The sequence below is a fragment of the Protopterus annectens genome, chromosome 6.part0, assembly GCF_019279795.1.
Source record: "Protopterus annectens isolate FY-2018-M chromosome 6.part0, PAN1.0, whole genome shotgun sequence".
In the NCBI taxonomy this organism is placed as follows: Eukaryota; Metazoa; Chordata; order Ceratodontiformes; family Protopteridae; genus Protopterus; species Protopterus annectens.
This window is the reverse complement of record NC_056737.1, coordinates 1,105,971,194-1,105,993,000: the sequence shown is the minus strand read 5'-3', so window position 1 is coordinate 1,105,993,000 and position 21,807 is coordinate 1,105,971,194. Positions and strand designations below refer to the sequence as shown.

Below are 21,807 nucleotides of genomic sequence, written 5' to 3'. Positions count from 1 at the left end.
ACTAGACCATTTGACAGGTCTTTACATTTTGTATTTGGGGGGGGGGGGGTTTGAGCCCCAGCAATGGCTTCTGAAAAAAGAAGATGGTAGTAAAGCCTTTAACATCAGCGTCTTTCTTATCTGCAGAAACTTGTGATAAAAACTGAAGTCCTAAACAATATAAACCAAGGTTGTATCAATAATAAATCTTGTATATAAAAGAAATATCAATAGTAATAAAATACAGACACCAAAATGGAAAAATAAAGCTGTAAAATAAACTGTCACAATAATGGAGAAAAACAGCTGGTAAAAGACAAAAAAGGTAAAGGGAAGGAGATTTTTTTTCCTAGAAGTAAAGGAAGAAAGTCAATAAACTCTACTATTTCTTCAACTTTAATCTGAAGTCATTTGTTAAAGTTAGAAAGAAAAAAAATAAGTAGAAATAACTCATCTTTTATGGAAAACTGAAGGTAACCACGTCTGAACTCTAAAGTGGTAAACGAGATCTGAGAGATGTTAGGGGTGGTGCATTATGGGTAGGGAAGGAGCTTGATAGCTTGTTGGTGGCCATAAGCTACAATTAATGGCAGAGTCTGATCACAGTATCTGATCTGAAGCCATACACTGAGAAAGAATGAAAATTGACATCAGATCACTTTTTAAACTCCTGTACAAGCTCTGGTTTCTTCCCCAGAAGTGAGATTATATGCAATGTCCCAACAGGCATAACCATGGCCATGGTCTAGTCCTCCTAATTTCTCCCACTCCTGTCACTTGATTAGCATGACATCTGCCCTCCTACCCTTTGCCTTATGGGAAGGCTAACAAAGAGGCCCTTTTTAGCTTTTTTTTTTTTTTTGCCCAAGCTAAACAGCCTATATGCTCCATCCATTCAGCATGTACTTTCTAATGTGCACCATCACATTCAGGGCCTGGTCTGAAATTGGGTCCAACTATCCCTGACAAGGTCAATGTTCCACCATTCTCTAAATGAATAATCCTAGGACTTAAATTTTAGATCACTTTTTGCCTGGACCCACCTCTTGGAGCAATTTGCTAAAAGTGACCTTACCAACAGAAACAAGCTCCAGGCAACATAGTTCCAAAGATCAATAAGGCATGCAAGCACCTTCACCATGACAATGTGGTGATCCCAGGAAGACGTCCTATGTTCCACTAACTGGAACTAGAAAAAGAAGTTATGTACTCACCATAACATTCCATCTGTTTTGTTTATCTTCATTCATCCTTGACCTCTGAGTACTTGGTTCCGATCCTTGGAACTGACTTGGGCGTTATACAGCTTGTGCAGCCAAAAACTCCTGAGCTAAGACTCTGCTCACAATACCCCTCTCCATATTACCTCAGACTGAGTTTGCAGCCACATAGTAAGACAGATGAATTTGTCACAACAGAAAGAAACCATGTCCAAGGTCAAACCTAACAAGTTTCCAGGACAAGTGTCCGCTCCTTCAGGAAGTCTACAGGAGGGGGAAAGAGGGTGGGTGTCAAGGATGAACGAAGACAGACAACACACATGGAATGTTATGGTGAGTACATAACTTATTTATCAGACGTTGTCGGTCTTCATTCATCCTTGACCTTTGGGACAGAGTCCCCAGCTACTTTAGGTCCTGGGTGGCCTTATGGAAGGATATTCCTGAGAACCATAGAGCTAAAGGATGCTCTTCCCAGGGAGACCATATCCAATTTGTAATGCGTGATAAAGGTATATGAAGTAGCCCATGTTGAGGATATGCATATTTTATCCATGGAAGCCTTGGAGTAGAAAGCAGCTGACATGACTATTGATCTGGTGGAATGCACTCGCACAGGTAACTTGAGATTGTTGTAATTGTAAATGAAGGCAACACAATCTCTTAACCATTTAGACAAAGTCTTCTGAGACGGATTTTCCCAGAGTTGGACTGGAAAAGGATACAAATAACTGGTCCACTTTTCTGGATTCTTTAGTCATGTTGAGTTAAAAACATAACTGTCTGTGAATGTCCAGCAAACGTAAGCAATATTCACCTTTGTTGAAAAAGCTGGGGAAGAACAGGCAAACCAATAGTTTGATTAATACTGGATTCTGAGACCACCTTAGGAAGAAAGGAAGTGAAATTCTATCCTTATGAAAAACTAGATATGGGGGGTTTTGAACATAATGCTTAAATTTCAGAAATTCTTCTGAACGAAGTAACTGCTATTAGAAAAAGTTTTCCATGAGAGACATTTTAGGTGGCAAGTTGCTGATGGTTTAATGGGGGGGGAAGCACTAAAGATTTTAAGACCAAAGTCAGACCCCGTGGAGCTACAGGATCTTTAAACGGAGGTTTTAATCATAAGATCCCTTTAAGGTACACTTTGCATAAGTGGTGGGAAATTAATGAATGGTCCTCAAAGCCATTGTGGAAGTTAGAAATGGCCATTAATTGAACCTTGATTGTGGAAGCAGAAGCTCCTTGATCAAAAAAGGTAGCTAAGAATTCCAGAACTTTCTCAACTGGTGCCAAGAACTCATGGAGGTCATTATCACAGGCCCAAGTCGATAATCTTTTTCATTTGCTAAGTTAGAGTTTCTTGGTGGATGGTCTACTGGAAGCCAGTATAATTTACCTTCCCCAGTTCAAAACATTCTTCTGCTTGGTGACTAATGGAATTGGAGGAACCAAGAGGTAAGCTTGAGATTCTGAAGGCTGGGATGCACAAGATCCTGTGGATGAGACAGCAGGTCTGGAATTGGTCCAGAATTCATGGATGGTGAATTAGATGAGGCCACAGGTAGGGGAACCAGACTTGTCGGGGCCAGAAGGGTGCAATGAGGATCACTGTTTCTCAACCTGTGAGTTTTCTTTTAAAAGAGGGGAGTGAGAGAGAAGGGGGGGCATAGAGTAAGACCCGAAGGCCAATAGAGAACAGCGTCTTTGGGGGACTCCTCTTGAGGGGGAATTAGGGCAAAGTAGCTGCTGCATTTGTTGTTCCTGGGTAATGTAAAGAAGGTTACAGCAAGGCTGGCACTAGGGACAAAAAACCTCTTTCGTCACTTTGGGATTAAAAGACCACTCGTGAGCCAGGAGAATGCATCTGCTCAGTTTTGTCCACTATCACACTGGAGCTCCCAGGGATGTGTGTTGGTATTAGAAAATGGTTGGAGGATATTACCCATTGCCACACTCTGACAGCTTCCTGACGCAGGGGATAAGACTTTGTTCCACCCTGCTTGTTGATGTACCATATCACGGACGTGCTGTCCGATTGAACTGCAATTGTTTCTACAGGGAGGACAGACAGAAAAGGCTTGCAATGCTAACAGCACTGCTCTCAATGTCAGGACACTGATATGCAGACTGGCCTCTATCAGGGACCAAGTGCCTTGGACTGTTCTTCCCAGATAATGCCCCCCTACCCCATCTAGGAGGTATCCATGGTCACAATGCCCTTGGGTTGAGGGGGAATGAAGGGACAGTCCAAAAGAATTTCCTTGGATTCCATCCACCAGGATAAGACCTTCTTGTAGCAATTGTTGACTAGGATTGGGTAGGTCATTGGATGAGTTAGGGTGGACCATTGGTAAGCCAAGAGCCACTGAAGTAGCTTCATGTGAAATCTTGCTAGAGGCACCAAGGTAATGGTTGCTGCCATGGACCCTAAAGTTTGGAGGACTAGAAGACCGGGAACTTTATCTCTGGAGAAAATTACTTGTACTTGGGATTTTATCTTCTTCAGTCTGTGAAGAGGAACGGAAGCCACACAAGAGATTGTATTCAGATGGGCTCCTATGAACTCTAGGAGTTGAGTGGGAGTTGGTGGGATTTTTCTTGATTCAATGTAATACCCAGATGAGTGAAAAGGTGCAGAATGAAGTCTGAGGCTTGCAGTAGTGGATGCCTGGTGGGAGGGTTGATGAGCCAGTCATCTAGAGAGGGAAACACCCAGAACCTGTGCAGTCTCAAGTGAGCTGTAACTGCCACCAAGCAATTGTCAAATACCTTGGGGGCTGTGGTGAGACCAAACGGCAACACTCTGAACTGGAAATGACTGGCTCTTAGCCAAAAACGGAGAAACCTTCTGTCTAGTTTTAAGTGGTAATACTCATCTTGAAGTTCTATACAGCACATCCAATAGTTTTCTTCTAGAAAAGGATAAACTGAACTGTGACTATCCAGAATTTTGTTTGCTGAACACACTTGTTCAGAATGCCGAGATCCAAAATTGTTCTCAAGTCCCCTGTCTTTTTTGGCACCAAAAAGAACCCTGAGTAAAACCCAGATCCTATCTGGTCTGGTGGGACCTCCTGGAAGACTCTTTTCTAGCAGGTTTTGAATCTCTAAGGCTGCTTGGTCCCTCTGATTGGGTGGCACATCAGGGAGTTTTCTTTGTGATCTGGCGAAAAGAATGAAGGGGATATGGTAACCTCTGGTAATAATCTTCTGCACCCAAATATCAGAAGTTATTGGTCACCAGGCTGTCAAGTGCAGTGAAAGCCTTCCCTGACTGCTTCCAGAGGTAAGGAATCGGGCCTCCTTTCAGGAGTGCTGGTAGGGTTGTCCAGAGAAAGAATCTCTGGAACCCTGATTCTGCAGGCCACCTCTGCTGCAGGGTCAGCGTCTTCCATTAGAGCTACCCCATCTGCCCTGAGGGAAGTCACCACTATATGCATCCTGAAAAGGCCCTTGGGACTTTTTGAACCACATATCTCCTCTCCTCTGATTCCTACAGTAGGACTGTTGGGGAGCAGAACAACATATGCCCACTGCAGATAGGGTCTTTCTATCCTTCGCACACCTGGCTAGAGTTTCTTTGACTTTGGGACCGAACAAAGACAATCTGTCAAAGGGAGCATTGACGAAGGAAGACAAATGGCCCTGCAAACTCACACAAGAGTATCCAGGAGTGATGCCTTATGGCAATGCCTGAACCCACTGCCCTAGTCGTCCCCTCGGCTGCATCTGTAATGAGCCTCATGGATGAGTTAGAAATAGACTCCAGGGTGGCTAGCTGAGAGGCAACACTATCCTGTACCTCCTCAGACACACCTCCTGCGAAGATATCTGACAACTTGATCAGAGCCCTCTGGAGCCTAGTGAAATGTGCCATAAAATTCAAAGAACCTTAGGGTGAAGGTCAATGAAGCATACACCCGCTTTCCAAATCTGTCCATCATCCTAGATTCTCGATTAAGGGAAGAAAAGTGTCTCTCTCATTGTCGAGTTCCATTTTGGTGGCAGCCGCCACCACCATAACATCTACTGCTAAGCTCTTGGCCCAGTACTGATGGTCTACAGGGGCTTACAAAATTTTGTCTAGTCTCCGGGGAATTGGCTCTATGGAATCAGGACCCTTCCATGCCTGCTGTGCGATCAATTTAATAAGATAGTCAGCGGGAGGGGTGATCCAAAAAGTAGATGGGTGAGCACCAAAAGCTTGCAAGTACAGTGTCTCCTCAGAGGTCGGGTCTTTGGGCTGCCAGTTACCCCTCTGTTTGAGGATGTCTACAATGTCTCCGAAGGGGATGTCTTCCAGGGGTGACCAGGGGGATCCCTCCCCATCATTGAAGTCTGTGTCCTCGGTGACAGAGTGCTTCCTCTTGCACTTCTTCTTTTGGGGTGGCTCCTCAGCAGGTATCCCTGAGGAGGACTCCGAAAAAGAGGTGCCCTCTACAGCGGTAGCTTGCAGCTTTAGTGCTTGCTGCCCGGGGGTGGAGGATGTTGCCAGCTCTGGGCAAGGAGGAGTCTGGGAATATAACTCCGACACAGAAGGAGCCTGCTGAGAACATGCAGAGGCCAAGGCCCTCTCCATATTGGAAGGCAGGTCTCCCCCCCCCGAAGAGGGAATGGGAGCCCGGAACTAAGGAGGACAACCTCGAAACTGAGGTCACACCCCGCTCCAAGATATCTACCTCTGAAGGAGTAGAGGATGAGCCCATAGCTGCCAAAGTTCCAGAGTTGAGGACAATCCCTAATAAAAAGCTGGGAGCCAATCTGAAACTCTCGGACCCAACAGCAGAGCTACACTCCCGGGAGTCCACCGGTTCCAAAGGAACCAAAGAAGTCAGGGCAGATCCTGGCACCAAAGGCGGATGGGTTGTCAGTACCAGAGCAGCTGGAACCAGAGGGATCAGAGTAAGAAGCTCTAAGCTCTCAGGAGGAAGATCCAGAGGGGGATTCTGGCCTTTCCAAAAAAGACTGCAAAGCTGCCCCACAAAGAGACTGATGGAAGGGGAATACCTTGTTCTGGCCAAGTACATAATTTCTGATTGTGGCACCGAAGGGGTGGGTAATTTCTGCTGCGGTGCAGTAGGTGAGGTCGGCACCAACCAGGAAACTAAAGAAGTCAGTGCTGACAAAACGAGTGCCAATTCTTGTGGTGCTGTAGTAGTAGCTGGTGCCAAGGAGGTTGTGAGTTCTGATAGTCTCGGAACCTTAGCCTTTGGTTCCGTAGATGTGGAGAGGACAGAAGGCTTATGTTTTTTTGCCACTGGTGTCGAAGGAGAACTCGGCACAGAGTGACTTTTCTTCATACCATGGGCAGATTTAGAAGGAGATGGATCAATCTTGGACCAGGCTTCTTCGAAAGAAGACCTAAGTAAACCTTTCAATATCGATTTATTTTCATGCTCAACCAAGGCCCTGTTACTAAAGGCCTGGCAGACGGAACATTCTTGGCCCAAATGTGTTGCACCCAGACAAACACAGGAAGACTGTCCATCTGAATTGGGTATCTTCCATCTGCAATCCTGGCACTGTTTAAACCCTGTAGTGCTTTTTGGTTCATCAGCCATGTTGACGAAAGGAAGGACAGGAGTCAACTGGCGAGAACACTATCACACAAACACTCACGCAAAAAAGAACAAGAGGAAAAACCACCAACTATGGTAGAAAGAAATGGGTCTATATTACGACGATGAATGCTTAAAATGTTCGAATCTGTAAAGGTCGACCTTTACAGATCAAACAGTTGCCCCCCAGCACCCCCCACACCCCCTGCTACTTAAATATACCAACTTCGAGATCGCACTTCAGTGAACTACAGTGCGGAAATGGGAAATTTCCCATTCCCTACACTGTAGCGCGATCTTGGAGTTGGGATATTTAAGTAGTGGGGGGTGTGGGGGGGGGGGCTTGCCCCTCTGCTTAAACCCTATAGTTTTTTTTTTCACTTGTGATTTTTTTTTTTTTTAATTTTTAAAGAAATTCGAATGCTTAACTGTTCGATCTTCAAAGGTCGACCTTTAGAGATTCGAACATTTAAGCATTCGTTGATCTAATATAGACCCGAAAGAAATGCCAAGGATTGGTAGAGAGAAGAAAATACCAACTATGGTAAGAAAGACAGCTACCTGCCGAGGTAGAGAAGGAAAAGGAGTGGGGCTACCAACGATGTAGAGAGAACACCATAAGGTATGGGGAAAAAGCACTCACTCAATCAGAAAAAAGGCAGGCAGAGACTAAATGTAATAGAAATATATATACGTATATATAAAGCATAGAAAGGATATGAGAAAAACTTGCAAAAATAAATTTTTACTTGGCTGTGAGAGGAACGGCTGATGTGTCTTGCAACAACAGCAGCAAACGAGATCCAAGGTAATATGGACGGGTATTGTGGGTAGAGTCTTAGTTCGAGAGTTTTTGGCTGACGCGAGGTGTAGAACAGCCGAGCCGGTTTCGAGGATTGGAACAGACGACCATTACATGTCAGGTGAACATAAATTCAAGGATGAATAAAGATTGACAACATCAGATTATATGTTTAACTGGAAATTAAAAAAGGCTAGCCAAACAGTACACAAAGTCTAAATACAACTGCTTACTTTTCAAAGTATGCTTGACGTTTCATCCTGAGTTCCTCTGACGAAAGGACTTTGGTACGACTACAGCCTGCAGATTCTGTAGAGGTCTGTGGCAATGGGTCTGAATCACTTGCAGTACCCACTCCTAGGACTTCAGTATGACTGGAGCCTGCAGACTCTGTAGACGTCTGTGGCAATGGGTCCGAATCACTTACAGCAACCATGCCTACAGGCCATGAAAAATAATTTATCAAATGTTTACACAAAACAGAATTTTACCAATTGTAAGGCTCAATATGAAAATGATGTGCTGAAATCTACTAGTGGTATAATTGCTACCAAAATACATTTAAGGTGAATACGAAAGTGAAATCTGGACCAAACAGCTTTTTATAAACATTTCTGAAACTGCATTTGTCAAATTCAAGAAACCAGTTATGTACTCACCATAACATTCCATGTTTGTTGTTCATCTCGCCCTTCATTCTTACTGGATGGGTCTAGAGCCGATCCTCGGCTCTGACTCGGGCGAATACACTAGCTCAAAGTCTCTAACTTGGCTCGTGGCAGAATAGGTATCCCATCATACAGTGGTGCAATTCCCCAGATCTTGTTTGCTGCCAATCATAACAATATGTCTAAATTAATAACATGACATCAGGTGTAGAAATAACGAGGAAATTCAAAGGAGCTCCTTTACTAAAGAAGAAAGGGCTCTCATCTAGGTCCTCTAGGAGTCTTTGGCTGGGGGAAGGTGGGAGGGTCGTAAGAATGAAGGGCGTGATGGACAACAAACATAGAACATTATGGTGAGTACATAACTTCTTTATGTTATGTTGTCCTATCTCACCTTCATTCTCACTGGATGGGACAGCATCCCTAGTACCATTTTCCTGGGTGGCTCACGACAGTATACATTTGAGCACAGTGAAACCAAAGGTGGCTTTGTCTCTGGAGGCCAAATCAACTTTGTAATGAGTAATAAATGTATGGGGACTTGCCCACGTAGCAGCGGCACAAATACTGTCCATTGACAATCTGGCTACGTAAGCAGAAGATACTGCTAATGCTCTGGTCGAGTGGCCTCTAACTTTAAATGTTAGATTCCTGTTATTTGAGGTGTATATAAAGGTAATGCAATTTGAAAGTGTAATTTTTGAAACTGGCATGCCCTTTTTTGCTTTGGAAAAGGAGATGAACAATTGATCTGTTTTCCTGAAACCTTTACTTCTATACAGATAAAACCCAAGCTGTCTATGCATATCCAATTGGCGAAGTTTTTACTCTGCCTTGTTGGTATGATTGGGAAAAAATACTGGGAGCTCAATAGATTGATTTAGACTGGCTTGGGAACAAACTTTTGGGACAAAGGACAGATTAGTTTGTAGAGATACTCTATCCTTATGGAAAATCAAATATGGCGGCTTGATTGATGGAGCTTGCAACTCAGAGATTCTTCTTGCAGATGTAATGGCTACTAGGAGAATAGTTTTCCAAGAGAGGAATTTGAGATCACAAGATGATGAGGGCTCAAAAGGAGGTAATGTTCGGTGAGTCAGGACAAAATTCAAATCCCATGGTGAGAGAGGTTCTTTTACAGGAGGTCTCAATAAACAAATGCCTTTTAAAAATTCTTTACACAATTTGTTTGACATCAGGTTAGGAGTGTATTCACCAATGTGGATATTAGAAATTGCAGCTAGTTTAACTCTAATTGTAGCTGTGGCGGAACCTTGCTGGAAAAGTTCTGCAAGACATTCCAAAACTGAACTGATTGGGGCAGAAAAAGGATCAATGTTTTTTGCTTGTGCCCAGTAGGAGAACCTCTTCCATTTACTAGAATACAACTTTCTGGTAGAAGCCTTGTGAGAGGATACTAAAATGTGTTTCACTGCTCGTGCGAAGTCTTGAAGCCTAAGTTTGGAAGTGGAGCAGCCATACTGTCAAATTGAGGGTTTGAAGAGCAGGATGAAGTGTTCCTGACATACAAGTCAGAATGTCTGGAACTGGGTCCAGAACCCATGGTTTCACCTGTAGGTGAGGCCAGAGAAAGGGGAACCAAATCTAATGAGGCCAGTATGGGGCAATGAGAATTAGCCTGCTTCCCAAGGATTTTGCTTTCTGAATGACTTTTGGTATGAAGGGGAAAGGGGGGAAAGGCATACAGAAGTCCCAAGGGCCAATCGTGAACAAGTGCATCCCTCAGTGTCTCCCCAGAGGGGGGATTAGGGCAAAGTAGCTGCTGCATTTGGTATTCACGGGATTGGCAAAAAGATTGGAGCAAGGCTGGCCCCATTTTCAGAAAATCTCCTACGCTATGATTTGGTTTAGAGACCACTCATGAGGCATTAATATCGCCCTGCTGAGCTTTGTCTGCTACCACGTTGGAATTCCCCGGGATATCTGTTGCTACTAGAAAACATTGGGAAGAGACTGCCCATTGCCATACTCTCAGTGCCTCTCGACAAAGGGGATATGATCTGGTTCCTCATTGTTTATGTATCAGTCTACCGACATGTCTAACTGGATTGCAATTGTTCCTAGTGGAAGAGAGTTCTGGAGTCCCCTGCAGTGCTAGAAGCACTGCTCTCATCTCTAGAACATTGATGTGCAAATGGGCCTTGGACTGTTCTTCCTAGATAATGCCCCCCCCACCCTATCTGGGAGGCATCCGTGGTCACCGTAGCTACAGGTTGTGGCACAAAAGGTTGTCCGATGGTCATATGGTTGGACCAAAGTCACCATAGGAGATCTCTCTTGCATGACTCTGTAATTCTGACTTGGTTAGACATGGGAAGTTCCCAACGACCACTGAGCAAATAGGAGCCAGTGAAGAATTCTCATATGCATTCTGGCTAGGGGAACTAAGGTGATCATTGAAGCCATGGTTCCTAGTACTTTCAAAATCGTCTTTGCCCTCACTGAGAACAGAAACCCTGTAGGGAGGCAGTCGTGCCATCATGGAGATGGTGTTGAGATCTGCGCCTATGAATGTAATACGTTGAGAGGGCAACAAGGCAGAGTTTTATAAACTGACTGCAATCCCTAGCCGACAGCAAGTTTGAAGAGTGGTGTCTCGTGCCTGCTGAAGTAGATGCTTGGTGGTGGCAGTTAGGATCCAGACGTCTAGGTACGGAAACACTTGGAATCCCAGAAGTCTCCAGTGAGCCGTGACCACTGCCATGCATTTGGTGAAGACACTGGGGGCTGTAGTGAGACCAAAGGGCAAAGCTCGAAACTGATAATGACTGGCTCCCAGCCAGAAACGTAAATGACTCCTTGAAGCTCTGTTCATTTTTATGTGGTAGTATACAGCTTAAAGGTCTATTGAGTACATCCAATCATCTTTCCCTAAAAAAGGGAAAAATTGACTGCAGTGTCACCTTTTGGAACTTGGGACTTTTTCACAGATTCATTTAGTTTGCTGAGATCCAATATGGGTCTCCAGTCCCCTGTTCTTTTTGGCATTAAAAAGAATCTTGAGTAAGTTCTGAATCCTGTTTGGTCTGCAGGGACTTTTTGGATGACTCTTTTGTCTAGCAACTTTTGAATTTCTACAGTTGCTTGTTCCCTTTGACTGGGTGGAACATCTGGGAGTGTTCTGATCTGTGGGAGAGGATGGCAAAAAGGAATGGAATAGCCTCTGGATATTATACTCTGCAACCCCCTTGTCTCTTGTGATATCTTGCCAGGCTTCTGGGTACAAAGATAAATGTCCCTAGTCTGCCTCCAGAGTACAGCAGAAAGGCTTCCTTTCAGGAGCGCTGGTAGGGCCATCTATGAAAGGAATCATGGTCAGGAAGGCTTCCAGAAAACATTTTCGAACTTTAATGGACAGTATACGAACTCCAGGAAAAGGGGCTGGAACAACTCAGAACGCCATAGAGACTCGGGCGATGGACATTTTAAAAGAGGTAGATGGTCTTGAGTTTAATAATGAAACTATAGGTAGCAATTATGTGGTTAATTTGTCTAAGTATGTCCTAGATAATGTTGAATTAGGCATTTTGGAAAAGGGGTTAAAATGTGTTCCTACTTGTTTTCCTAAGAAATAAGAGTTAAAAACAGAACTGTTTCAGTTGTTTCGCAAAATGAATCTTAAAGAATATTTTTTTAGACTTAATTCTCATCCTACTAACAATATTAACAGTTCCACTGTGGAAATGTTTAATAGTGATGCAGACAGTGACAAGAGTTTTTATTCTTGTGTATCGGATAATGAAGATATAAGTAATGCATATAGTATATTGGATACGAGTATGCTAAAATCTAATAGTTCTTTTTTACCCCCTTATAAGAATGTGACAATACAAAAATTTGAATGTGTGTTAAATTTAATGCTAGATAAAGAATTAGAGTGTTTCATGGAACAAATACATCACTATAATTTAACTAAAATAGAATGGAATAAATTGCAAGCACTTAGTAAAAATGACAATATAGTTTTTAAGCCCTCGGATAAAGGGGGAAAATTGGTTATTTTGAATGCTAGTGACTATTATGACATGTGCATGAGACATCTTGATAATAAAAATGTATATCTTGAAACTAATGTGGCTTATATGAAGAAAGCAGAAATAGATTTTCATAACCTATTACAGAAAGGTATTAGATTACATTATTTAACAAAATTTGATGTTGATCAAAAAATTATTGTTAAAAATAATCAAATGGCAAAATTTTTTTGTCTGCCGAAGGTACATAAGAATTTGGACTGCCCTCTCGGTCGTCCTATTGTCAGCTTATGGCTTTTTCACATATAATGTTTGTACTTTATTACATGAAATATTAATTGAAAAAGTTTTGTTATTGCCTTCTTTTATTAAAGACTCCTACGACTTCCTTCAAAAAATTAAAAATATATGTTGGAAGAAAGGAATGTACTTTATTACTGCTGATGTAGAGAGTCTATATACAAACATTTCCCATTTTTGGGGATTAGAAGCTATTAAGTTTTTCTTGGGTGACTGTCCTAGAACTCATTATGTATTGGAACTTGTAGAATTTTGTTTGAATAATAATATTTTTGAATTTAATGGTAAATTATACAAACAATTAACTGGAACAGCAATGGGAGCAGCTTTTGCTCTGGCTTATGCAAATTTATTTATGGGGATGTTTGAAAATGAGTTTTTGTATAAGTTACATTTTTTTTAGGACATATGTTGTAAAATACTATAGGTTTATTGATTACCTTATTTTCATCTGTAAAGATGGTTATGAAATTTCTAGACAATTTATTCATTAATTAAATGTTAATCAGTATGGTATAAAATTTAGTGATGTACAGATAGGTTCTAAAATTAATTATTTGGACATTTCTCTAAAAGGCATTAATGATCATTTCATACATACTAGTATTTATAGAAAATTTGATGAAATTAGTTGGAAAATGTGTGGAAGTAGTTGCCATCCAATACATACTTTAAGAGCCATCCCTTATGGAGAATTCATTAGAGTAAAAAGATTAAATTCTGATGTTAATTTAGCCTATGACGAATCCCTGAGAGTGGCTAAATTATTTATTAATAGGGGATATGATGCCATTGAAGTTAAAAATAGTCTTAACAAAGTGTTTAAAAAGAGTTTTAATATAAAAATAAGTGATAGAGAACATAGTAAATATAGATATAACAATCATATAGCAAATGAAGAAAAAATATTTTTTGTGACAAAATATACAAATTTTTCTGGTATTATGAATGAATTAATTAAACAATATTGGAACGTTATTAAGAATGAAATTGATTCCTTAAAAAATACCAAGTTGATTATTTCATATAAAAAAGCTAAAAGTATTAGGGACTTTTTAGTTCACAGTATTTTTAAACAACCTAAAACTCTCATAGTTAATAATATTAAAGATGTAGGAACTTTCCCTTGTGGTAGCTGTTCAGTGTGTAAACACATAGTAACTGAAGTAGTTAAAATTAATGGAAAAAATTTCACTGTTAGGGCCAAATACTCCTGTAGAAGTAAGGGATTAATTTATGTTATTTTTTGTACATGGAATAAATATTATATTGGTGAAACAAAGAGAATGTTGGCAGACAGAATAAAAAAACATATTAGAGATGTGAAGAATAAAAAACCAACTAGTCCTATTGCAGAGCATTTTAATCTATGTCATAGTGGAGATAGTAGTTGTATGAAAGTTACGGTTTTAGAACATGTACCACTTCATTTTAACAATGTTAATCATCAGAAAAATATATTAAGACAGAAGGAATCTGTTTTAATTATGAAATATGGCACTTTGTTTCCCCATGGTTTAAATAGGGAATGTAACTGGCAAAGTCTTATTTAAGGCTATTTCTTTAGATACTTTGTCATGTTTCAATTGAATAATAGTTTAATTGAATTTAATTAAATGTTTTATAATTATATATAAAGTGGTTTTTTAGTGATTGTAAGTTTTTTACTCTGAAAAGGCTGTTGGCCGAGGCGCTAAGAGATTAAGAATTGTTTCTGCAAATATACTGAACTGTACTGAATAAATTATCCAGACTTTGAAAGTAGAGCTGGGACTCACTTTTTGTTCTTGTTGTTGAAAATAAAGTTCTGAATCCTGTTTGGTCTGCAGGGACCTTTTGGATGACTCTTTTGTCCAGCAACTTTTGAATTTCTACAGTTGCTTGTTCCCTTTGACTGGGTGGAACATCTGGGAGTGTTCTGATCTGTGGGAGAGGATGGCAAAAAGGAATGGAATAGCCTCTGGATATTATACTTTGTAACTCCTTGTCTCTTGTGATATCTTGCCAGGCTTCTGGGTACAAAGATAAATGCCCCTAGTCTGCCTCCAGAGTACAGCAGAAAGGCCTCCTTTCAGGAGCGCTGGTAGGGCCATCTATGAAAGGAATCATGGTCACCCTGGTTTTGCGGACCCCCTCTGCCTCTAGGGTGACTTCTATCATTATTGTCTCCCCCTCTGCCCCTGGGGAAGGGCTCACCTCATGCATCTTGAAAAACTCCCTGGGATCTTTTGAACCACATTTTCCCACTCTTCTGACCTTTAGGGTAAGGTCTTAAAGGTACGGAAAAATGTACTCCAACAGTAGAGAGAGTTTTCCTTCCTGCTCGTATCTGGTGAGTGTGTCTTTGACTTTGGGTCCAAAAAGTGAGGAACCATCCAAAGGGGCGTTGGTAAAGGTAGACTTGAAAGACTCCGCAAAGATACACAAGTGCATCCAGGAGTGCCTCCTCAGGGAAATTCCTGAACCTGCTGCCCTGCTTGCTCCATCCACTGCATAAGATATTAGTCTAATGTTGGAGTTAACGATGGAATTTAAGGTAGATAGCTGAGAGGTGACCTTTTCTGACACCCCCGCAGCCAATGAACCTTGGAGAGCATCTCCTTCAAATCTCTTTGTAGTCTCGTAAAGTGCGTAAGGTAGTTCAGCGATCTAAGGGTAAAAGTCGCAGACAAAAAATATATGCTTCCTGTATCTATCCATCATGTGGGAGTCCTTGTTCGGTGGATGGACAGATGAGGATGTTTCAGAAAGTTCCTTTTTGGTGGCTGCTGCCACCACCATAGCATCTACAGGAAAGCCTTTTATGAGAAATTCTTTTTCAGAATGGGCTGACAAGAACTTATTTGGCCTACGAGGGACTGGTTGCATAGTGTCTGGCGACTCCCACACCTTTCGACTAACCAACTCCAATAGATCGTCAAAAGGCGGAGACACCCAGGAGGCTGAAGGTTGAGATCCACAAGCCTTCAGGTACACAGACTCCTCATCAGAAGGGTTTATGGTTTTCCAGTTGCCTCTCTATTTCAGAACCACAAGGATATCTGCAAAGGAGATATCTTCAGAGGACGACAGCGGGGGCCCTTCTGACTCATCGAGGTCTGTGTCAGAGGTGATGGACTCGTCAGGGGAGTCTACATGCATCCTCTTGCTTGTTTTTTTTCGTGGAGCCTCCTCAGATGGGTATTCTGGGGAGGTCTCGGAAGAGTGGAGTTCACCCAATGGGGCTCCCTGAAGCTCTGAATATCTGCTGTCCTGTGGATGGGGTGGTGCTGAGACAGAAGCCAGTGCCTTGGGGGGAAAGAATACCAGCATCCTTGTGTAGAGCTGTAGGCAAAGACAGCACACTCATCAGCTCAAAGGCAGATCCCCCTGGCTCCGAAGACACCTCTGGTTCAGAAGAAACAGAGGGAATCCCTGGCCCCATGGAGATCCGCACCGAAGCCGATGTAGGAGCCACGCTCAGCCGAACCGAAGCTCCAAGAGGTAAACGCAGAACTGAAGAAACTCTGGTCCGAGCGTCCCCCTGGAGCCAACTGGAGAACTTCGGCTCCTAGACACCCCAGATGGCACCAAGAGTGTTGGAGCAGGGACTGGTTCCAAAATCTTCTGAAAGGGTCTTGGAACTGAAGAATCTACAGCAAGTGGTACCTGGCATTCCAGCTCCGAAGATCCAGCTTGGCTCGGAGGAGGAATAGTCATAGATGTAATAATCTTGGATGGCTCCGAAACTGGTTGGGTCAGAGACTAAAACAATTTAGCCAGTGACTTCAAAAGTTTGTGCACCACCCTGTCCACGTCATCATCCAATAAGCTCCTAGAGGACCTGGGGGAGAGAGTTGGGGAGCGAGATCTCTCCAATATGGGAGATCTCAATGTAGGGGAGACCGGTAACAGTTCAGTGGACCAGCTCTGAAAAAGTCTCTTTTGGCTCCGAAGGCCATGGGGCCTTCTCTCTACTTTCCTTTGACATTTTAGGAATAAAACAATACTAGTATCAACAAAAAAGTAAACCCTAAATCACACCTCTAGAAGAAAAATTAACACACAAAATTTTAATTTTTAGATACACACTATAAAAACACAGCACATCTATTACGAAAGACAGAGACAAAGGGAGCAGCTCTGCCCTCTAAGTTAAATGAGCACTAGGCCCTCTAACCTAAATGGACCTAGTACAGCTACAACAAGAGAGGCACACGACAAACCCTTTAAGTTAAACAGGCACTTAGCTCTCTAACTAAAATGAGCCAATATACACAGAAAGGGAAGTACACACACTAACTTATTCTACAGTAACCAGTACACCACTACAAAAAAATGACGGGAAAAGATAGAAATGGCCTTGCGACTAACGATGGCCAACAAGCAACCACACAGTAGCAAGATTAAATTGTACTCGTAACTACAGCACACAGTTAAACTACAAAACAACTACTACCTAAACAACTAAGTAATATTAATTCTAAATATATGGAAAAAATATAAGTCTTTAAAGAACTTAACCATGGCCAAGGAGAGAGAGCATCCGAACTCGTAAAGTGGCAAACGAAATGTGGGGAATTACACCACTGCATGATGGGATACCTATTCTGCCACGAGCCAAGTTAGAGACTTTGAGCTAGTGTATTCAGCAGAGTCGGAGCAGAAGATTGGCTCCGGACCCATCCAATAAGAATGAAGGCGAGATAGGAAAACATAACATTATTGGGTTCCCAGTAGTCCACTTTCAGGTTCAGTCAAGAAAGATGCAAATACATTATTAATGTTAGATAACATTGAAGTAAAGTTATAAACTTAATCCAGCTGAATAATCAAATTAACATTGAAGGTTACTAAACTAACATACACACAACTTTTAATAAGATACTTCAACACTAATGCAACAAGCTACAAAGTGCTTTGTTGAAATCTACTAAAGAATGTGCTAACTACAGTATTAACACAGACATACGAGACATTACAGAACATGTAAAACAGTATGAGAAATTACAGTGAAAATATTAATATGACTGGCTGCTCAAAAACAATGCCCCAACCCCAAATAAAAGGAAATTAGAAAAAACATGCTTTAATTAATATTTGAACACCTTCTTATGTCATAGCTGCTGCCTATTATAAACTGCTTGTTTGTTGATGTGGTTGAAACACTGAAGTATGTAGCCTTGATATTATGAAAAAAACACAGAGATCCATGGACTTTAGACCCTCTTAAATTATTTGCATAATGGTTCTCTGAACAGCAAGGCTGTATGTAAAAACATACAATGAAACACTTGGTTTCTCAAACCACATTATTTTACATTTATGCTTCAGAATATACAGAACATGAAAATGAAGTTGGTAACAGCACCCTTCTGTGTACATGTAATGAAAAAGAGGTACATACTTCCAGTATAAAAAAAAACATACCAAAGATTACAGAATTATAAGAACAGAACTGCAAGAAAAGATCACAGTAAAACAAATATTTCAAAAGCTGTCTCCTAACCCACATACAGACTCACAAAACAGCTGCATTTAATCTGATCAGACTAATTTATCCTGGTTTCTCATCTGCCTCAGACTAGCGTTCAGAATGTACTTTGTTACTGTGTTCAAAAGGGTGAGTGATAATCATTACTGTCCTAAATATGTTTTGTTTACGGGAAATAGCTTTATAGATGCAGTACTTCAACTTTTCTTTTACTAAAATGCTTTCCTGAAATGCAATGTCTGGTTTCTTGTATCATATCACCTTAATCACTTAAATACAGAGAAGAATATTCTCCAGTTCAATATTTTTCCAGATAAAATCATATGGCCTACCACAGTTTGCAGCTGGTGTGTCCTTTCCAATCTACTTCAAAGTAAAGCTCAAATTGTTTCTCTGCCAGTTTCCCAAGCACTTCACAATAAATACAGAGTGTAAACACAAAAACGATGGTTAACAGAGAAATAATGTAGTACAAGTTAGCATTAAAAAGCTAGTTCTAATAAAACGATCACCAAACGAATAATGACTAACTGTTGCCAAAATATGTTTTGAGGGACTTCTTAAAACCAGTCACCATAAGGAATTTCCCCAGCAACATAGGTTGTACTTTCCAGAGGCAAGGGCCTGATACGAATATGATGAAATACTTGAGGTCTCGGGTTACTCTCCTGGAACCTCAAACAGCCCTAAATTGCTTAATCACAGAGCAATAACCAGTGTATATCCCTTAAAACCCGAGATATTTGTGACATATCAACAAGTACCTGCAAAGAGCCAGGCTAGAGACATTATTTTACCAGGCTAGAAACTTTATTTTACCATTTGAAATCAAATCTCCCCCCAAAAAGTCCAAGCTGAGAAGAAAAGTTCCTACAGGAGAAGTATTTAATTTGAGTTATATTGATTACTCCTGGACTGATAGTATAAAGATTACGGCTACCTGGGTTCAAAACTAAGTTGGGGAACAACTGGACAGCAGTGGCAGTATCTGCATGGAAGAAATGCTTGTTGATCTACTTTTGTAATACGGTAAACCATGAGAACCCAATGGGACCAACACATACAGCAGTCATAAGTCAAATTTGACTAGAGGGCATTTAACTTACTTATACTGATTACACTCCTTAGACGAAACCAAGATGGCTTAAGTACAGCTGACAACTTGCCCCTAAGGGTCAGTCTGTCAAGATTTCTCCCTTAACTCAATCTGCAGCCGATCTTCCCCCACAGATAATGGAGAGCTGGAGAGTTAAAGCCCCTTAAGGCAGCAGTTACTGCCCTGGGCACTATCTTTGTAGTGCTGGTCTTCAGGTCGCTACTGTTCATCCAATTCTGCATGACTTCCAGTTCCATAGCAATAAAATTCATACTGAATGTATTCGCCTGAAGGAAGAAAGGGAGACGTGCAACCACATAACATATGTGCAGCAGTGATGTCCAAGGCTTATTCACGGAGTTTTTGTAAGGGAAGCATGTACGTGGAAAACGGTGATGAATCCAAAATACAACTCCATGAGATACCAAAATAATAGAACGAGGTAACAAAGAATTTTCTCCTGACAGTGTCCTGTGAGTATGTTCCAAACGTTAGGAGACAATACCACAGGCCCATATAAAGTCTGAAGCAGCATCAACCATATCAAATGCTGAAGACAGATCAACTAAGACAAAAAGTGAACAGTGATTACACTTGTAAGCGACTGTCTCAGCACAATGTCTTTTTTTACCAGCCACTACTGACTTCAAACCTTAAATATTCCTGATAACTCCACTCCCCAGTGCACCACCCAGTAGGGGCATACCCAGGATGTTCTCCCTTTACTGAACATCTATTGTTCCTATGGACAGGAGGATCACTTGGTCATTGGGCTATGAGGAACCCTTGCATCTACAGCATGGAGTGGGAATACCAGGGCTATCATACTGTAGCTATATGTACTTTTTTACTTTAAGTTCAGCCTGACACGTCTGGAATGGGTTGCAGTCATAAGGCTTGTTTACAGTAGTACCATAAGGAAGCCACTGCCACGCATGTGGTGACCTGTCCCTCATCTGCCCACCAAGATTAATGTAGCTTACCTTTCACCACAACCCTGATATCAACAGCAGTTCTTATGTCCTGCACATGTGGCCCTGACAAATCCCCACTACCTTCCACCCAAGCCAGTCAATCCCAGGTCACCTAGGCTCTAGTCAGGGCTTCAAGCCTCTATGCTGTGTAGCAGACAGTCTTATTGCCATGGTTACTGAAAATAAATGCGTGGAAAGAATCAAGAGCTCATTATTTTAATATCGAATCAATGTCCAAACATCCAACCTTCTTAATAACCCCCATTAAATGGAAGTCAGAGAAATGGCAGTCACTTTCTAAATCATCGAAATCTAAAGTACACCAAGACAGAAGTCACCAGGCCACCTTTAATGAATGCAAAGACAGACTATGACTCAAGGGAGAGAAGTTGGTTTGATAAGTAACTGAAAGCTGGATGACAAGACAAGCAACAGCCAGTCTTGTTGGGCAAAGCTCCAAACTGCAGGTAGGAGAATACAGTCCTGAAACAAGCAACAACAATCTGGTCTAATCAAACAACTGGAACTTGTATCAAGACCATGACAGAGACCACTGTGAAAACTTCCAATTTCCCCCAGAGATGGCAGCTCAAGTATAAAGAATCAAGTGACCAACTTTCATTCTTCTGAGGAAGGTGCTCGGTCAGTGGACAGGCAAGCAAGATTACAAAACCTGATGTTAACCTGAATAGTACGGCTGATTATTTCAACGCAATACGATCTCTCGAGAGAGGACTACTTCCTTGTTTAGAGAGATCTCCATTTGACAGACTATGTTTCTAAAGCCTATGCTTAGGGTCAAAGAGGCCAGTAAACCATCATTCATGCTCAAGCCTCTATCCCATCATCCTAAATGCACACAGCTCAGCATCAATCCATGGCTCACAAGAGGAATGAACATACGTGAGGTGCTGTGGAAATTCAGGATGAATTTTATAACCATATCAGAGGGTGCAGAGAAGCTTATAAGGACTTAAATTGGACACTGTTGGGAACTGGTGGAAGATGACGACAAACACAATTTATTCAAATGTGTAAACCATGAAAGAGCACTGATAAACCTGTACCAATTTCAGGATCAGAGAGGGTGATCACATTCATCCAGAAGTCCCAGTGGACTACAATGTTTGCAGATGACATTGCAATCTGTAGTGAGAGTAGGAAACAGGTGGAGGAGACCATGGAGAGGTGGAGATGTGCTCTAGAGAGAAGAGGAACGAAGGTCAGTAGGACTAAGACAGAATACATGTGTGTGAATGAGAGGGAGGATAGAGGAATGGTGAGGATGCAAGAAGTAGCGGTAGTGAAGGTGGATGGGTTTAAGTACTTGGGATCAACAGTTCAGAGTAATGGTGAGTGTACAAGAGAGGTGAAGAAGAGAGTACAGGCAGAATGGAGTGGGTGGAGAAGAGTGTCAGGAGTGATTTGTGACAGACAAGTACCAGTAAGAGTGAAAGGGAAGGTCTACAAGAGGGTAGTGAGACCAGCTATGTTATATGGGTTGGAGACAGTGGCATTGACAAAAAGGCAGGAGTCAGAGCTTGACGTGGCAGAGTTGAAGATGTTAAGATTTGCAATGGGTGTGATGAGGATGGACAGGATTAGGAATAAGTATATTAGAGGGTCAGCCCAGGTTGGAAGGTTCGGAGACAAAGCCAGAGAGTTAAGTTTACATTGGTTTGGACATGTGCTGAGGAGGGATGCAGAGCATATTGGGAAAAAGATGCTAAGGA

General features: G+C 41.7%; 1 protein-coding gene across 2 annotated transcripts in view; it reads right to left on the bottom strand.

Moving 5' to 3' along the window:
* The window catches only part of ATXN3 (ataxin 3), a 773,701-nt gene that overhangs the window by 129,754 nt on the left and 622,140 nt on the right, over window positions 1-21,807 (bottom strand). For both annotated transcript variants that reach the window (XM_044074716.1, XM_044074717.1), the window contains exon 9: window positions 7,799-8,003. In XM_044074716.1, the coding sequence (XP_043930651.1) occupies window positions 7,799-8,003 (205 nt within the window). The remainder of the gene's footprint in view (window positions 1-7,798; window positions 8,004-21,807) is intronic.